Raw genomic sequence first — 4595 nt, forward strand, 5'->3', positions numbered from 1 at the left:
CCAATCTGACATGCAGCGGCAATTCATTCCACAGCCTCGGGGCCACGGCTGAGAACACTCAATCTCCCCTATTTTTGAGCCGCTTTCTAGGGACAACAAGGAGTATTAGGGCGGCTGCTCCCCTCCCCGCTGGCCACCCCGTGGCAGCGCCACTGCCTTTAAACAGTTTGAAACAGGTTTGTATTACCTGACAGTTTCTGAGTGAATTAACAGGCTGCTGATGAGAGCGTCTGACATCAAGACTGTCTTATGTACAGTAAGCTATTTCTCTTCTTTCTGCCCCATCTCTAACAGAACTCAACAGTATTTTTACATAATGTAATCTATCCTGAGAACAAATGGACGAATGAACAACAGTGGTAGCTGAAAATGTATCCTTTTTGTGGTTGGCTGTGGTTGGTGACCTGTTCAGTGTGTCACCAAATATGGATCCATCTGACTCAGAGAGAAAACTGTCTAATGTGGTGTTAAAGTGAATGTTGTGATAAGGTACAAAATATTGTACATAACAATAGTAAACGGATACAGTAAGAATTTAAGAGCAAAGGAATTGGGTGTCTGTTCTACTAATATGTGTTTCTACATGCTGAGACTTTTAAAAGAATGACTGTCTCATAGCTTTCCTTTAAATAGACTGTATTTTTGCCGTATTGCACCAAATGACCTCTTCCTCTCTGAAATGTCCTACAAAATTCTGAAGGACTTTGAATAATTCAATTCCAGTAATGAGACGAATAAACAAATGCGTGCATGAATATTCAAAGATTTAGTTCATATCGTTCCAGCTTCAAAAGCCTTTGGAAAACATTGCAACAGCATGCACAATCTGCTATGCAGCTGCTGCCTTTTCCTAAAGTCTACCGGCCTTAACTCATCACTGGCTTTTTCTGGGCATCCTTAGCAGCTGTTTACACCTTATTTTGCAAAGCTGAGGATTCCAGTTTCAATTTTAGAGGTCGCCCACTTGTAATACAGGTTAGAAAATAGAAAAGTATTCAATATCTGTAATATATAAATTAAAACATACATTCTGCAGTTGGACTAAAGGTGAAAGTCCTCACTGTTTGGTTTGCATTTGAAATGTAATTGATTCTCAACCAGCTGAAGTCACTTTGTGCGCAACTGAAGGATCACAAACATTGACTTTGTTGTGATCTGAAAATCATTCAGCACTACACGAGGTCAGAACAAGTTTGTTTCATGAAATGCAAGCACAAATGCTAGTATATCATAAAATATTAAGATTATATAAAACATCTTTATCAATTACTGTACATCTAAAAAAAAAAAAGCTCAAGTCAATTCTTGTTTGTTTAATTTGTTTTTTTATTTGATGGACATCATTCATTTTATGTAGGGTATTTTAGGTTAAGATGAAAGTTATTAAAAAAGATTCTCAAAGAACCAATATAGAACCAATATATTTTCCTTATTTATGGCTGTATTTTGAATCAACTTTGCACAGACACTGTCTGAAGGAATTACTGTGAAGTCAAATCAATTTTATTTAGCTCAAAATCACGAAATATTCCCATTTAGCTAAGAATCCTGAAATTTAGCTATTTAAATGTCAATTTTATTTGAATGAATGATGAGAAGCTAAGCTTAATGGAGGCCAAAAAAAGAGATGGCACTTTCTACATTTCATCGCTCAACTGTAAAAGTTTTTTCGGGAGCCAGTGTTTTTTTAGATATCCTGAGTGCTTCAAATTTATAATAATTGTGACAAAAGTGCAATTCAGGTGAAATTGTGAATTTGTTTGTCTTTTCAAAGCCTACAGTGCATTATATTTCTGACTCAGAATGTAAAAAATGACAATTTGGTGTTGAAAGTGTATCTCTGTAATACTGTTTCTGTGATTGTAGACTTGGTGTGTCAGTGCTGCTTTCAAGCTCAGTTAGACATGTTCATCCTTTTGTGTAAACTATAGAAGAAGAAAAAACATCACCAAAGACGTTTCACCTTTTCAATTAATCGTCTTTATTTTACATTTCAAACCCCAACATAATCAGAGATTCATCTGAAATTCCCGTCCAAAATAAGTAAATAAATATCATTTTCATGTTTTTATTAAAAAAATAAACAAGTGGTCATTGTTTGCTTCGGACAGAGAATGACAGCCTACTGAAAATAAGGACAGAAGCAATGAATAAGACGGATAGAACAAAGCAGGTGCAACATGTGAGGGGTGGGGGAGACTTCCCACACATTAACAAGACTCTAATATATGATATAGGCCTATCTGACTATTTAAACAGAATAATCAATCTACATATGTACACTCTATATTTGTGGTTTGATTTGGGTCCTTTCCCCTCTGCAGGCCCACAGAACGGATTCAAACGGATTGATCTTTAAATAACTAGACACACAGATGCCATGGGCCAAAGACTTCCAGTAATAAGCTGAAGGTGTGATGCGCTTTTGGAGCTCTGTGAAGAAACACCTGTTACAATTGAGGTTAATTACCATAAAACACTACGTTAGTTGCAAAACCCCAAAGGCCCAGTGAGGAAAACCAATGCATTGTTCTTTACTGTCTCCGTCGAGGCAACGGATTCAGCAACAAAGATAAATAAAAAAAAAAAAGAGTAATAATGTGGGGTGAGAGTCTGTAACAGCCCCAAAAAGTTCGTCTCCATTTAGTTTGGAGTCACTTGGAGTCGCTGGGCAGCCTCGGCATAGTGACGGCGCTCATGCTGGTCACATGCGGAGGCGGGACTTGGCACATGCTGCACGGACAAGGCATCCCGGTGCCAACGCCCCAGTGATGGAAACTGCTGCCCAGCGGCCCTGCGCCTGCAACGGGCGCTTTGAGGAGTCCATGGTGGGGTCGGACCGAAGTGACGGCGGAGATACCAGGCGCGGACAGCGAGGCGGTGGAGACGGCCGGGGGGAGGAGCGGGTGGTGCACCACCGGGTGTGAGGCGTGTGAAACCGCCGGGTGTCCCGGCACGGGCCCAGCGTGTGTCATAGTCCCACAGGCTGCTGGGTGGAAGCCGCCGTGGTGTCCGCTGCTGCCGTAGATTTCGCTGACCAGTCTCTTCATCTCCTCCAGTGAGTTGCTCAGCATCAGGATGTAGTTTCTAGCCAGCAGCAGGGTCGCGATTTTGGAGAGTTTGCGCACCGAGGGTCCGTGCGCATAGGGCATGACCTCCCGGAGGCCATCCATGGCCACGTTGAGGTCGTGCATTCTTTTTCTCTCGCGGCTGTTGATCTTGAGGCGGATGGTCTGCAGCTCGTTCTCTGACAGGAGTTTCCGGTCTTTCTTGGACAGCCGAAGGAGGGAATCCTCGTCGTCTGCGGAAAGGCCGCGCAGGCCGGGGATCTCAGACAGAGAGTCGCTCTGTGTGGAGGACACGGCGCCGGAGAAACCGTGCACGGACTTCTTTAGAGCGGACAGGAAGATATCCTCCTCGGGAGATGAGGGTCTGCTTGACACGCGGCTCGTATCTGAGTCCATGGTATTGGTCCAGTACAGTGCTCTGAAGAGAGAGAGAGAGAGAAAAAAACGTTTTAATTTGCTGAACCCCGCAAAAATCCACATCTCATACCTTTACCACAAACGATAGCCTAATATCAACTTTTTGGTGGTTACAACTACTGGTAATAAAAAAATTTAAAAAATGATCGCAAACAAAAGTAGGACTATGCAAAGAAAAAGTGGCTTTTAATTTTGCTAATTGGTAGCCTTGAAGAAATTGTAAGGCTAAAAAAAGAAACTGTATCCTGAGTGCTGCAGAAATGTAGCCTATTTAAACACGGCCTACAATTACATTTCTTGCAAATTTGCTTTACCTTGTTTATCTTTATATTGAGAGATAAGGAATAAGTGATCAGCGAGTTTCCATGACTTTTCTACACAGTATTTCTACTTGCCTCTGGCTCTGCATAAGCAGAGCAGGGAACATCCAAATCTGTGTAAGACGACACTAATTGTTCATCAGATTGTCTAAAAACAAATAATCAAACACGTACCAAGAGTGTTTCCAAGCGCGATGGTGAGAAAACCTAAACGTCAAATCCACTTGTTACTCCAAATCGCATCTGACAGCCCATTTGGCACGCCTGCGTGCGACCGCCGGGTTTTATAGCGGGCTGAAGAGCACAGAGGCCGGGTCACCAGGACAACGCCGTTTCTGTCCCGGCTGCCTCCCTGCGACCAATCAGCTCCGTGCAGGGAGGAGGAGGAGGGTGGAGGCAGGGGGAGGAGGGTAACGGAGGGTCCTCCAGCCTGATGTAATTACCAACACACAGCATTAAGTGAAATCAGACACACTCCGTCCTACATATGGCCCCTTCTTGTGAAAATGTTGGCCTGCGTGTGGATGGATTTTATTATAATAACACAGATACTAAGCCACATTTTGCCTCTTATAGGTGAATAATGTGTCTGTATTCAGAACCTGAACCAGTAATCAAATTAACCAGTCCTCCTTTTCAATGACGAGGCTTAATTATAATGAATTGTTTTTTGTGCCGAAACTGTGACAAAATAAATTTTAAAAATGTTTAACGTTTATTTTTATTTAACATCCTATAATTGTTATTTATCCATCCAGGCTTTACCTACAATATTTACGCGAATATTTTT

General features: G+C 42.1%; 1 protein-coding gene across 1 annotated transcript; it reads right to left on the reverse strand.

Moving 5' to 3' along the window:
- Window positions 1-1957: 1957 nt before the first annotated feature.
- olig2 (oligodendrocyte lineage transcription factor 2) lies at window positions 1958-4074 on the reverse strand. Its single transcript, XM_039817204.1, has 2 exons — window positions 3980-4074; window positions 1958-3486 (listed from the first exon to the last, which is right to left on the reverse strand). Exon 2 carries the CDS (start codon window positions 3462-3464, stop codon window positions 2655-2657), a length of 810 nt encoding a protein of 269 aa, XP_039673138.1. The 5' UTR covers window positions 3465-3486; window positions 3980-4074; the 3' UTR covers window positions 1958-2654.
- Window positions 4075-4595: the final 521 nt, after the last annotated feature.

The sequence above is a fragment of the Perca fluviatilis genome, chromosome 12, assembly GCF_010015445.1.
Source record: "Perca fluviatilis chromosome 12, GENO_Pfluv_1.0, whole genome shotgun sequence".
Lineage (NCBI taxonomy): Eukaryota > Metazoa > Chordata > Actinopteri > Perciformes > Percidae > Perca > Perca fluviatilis.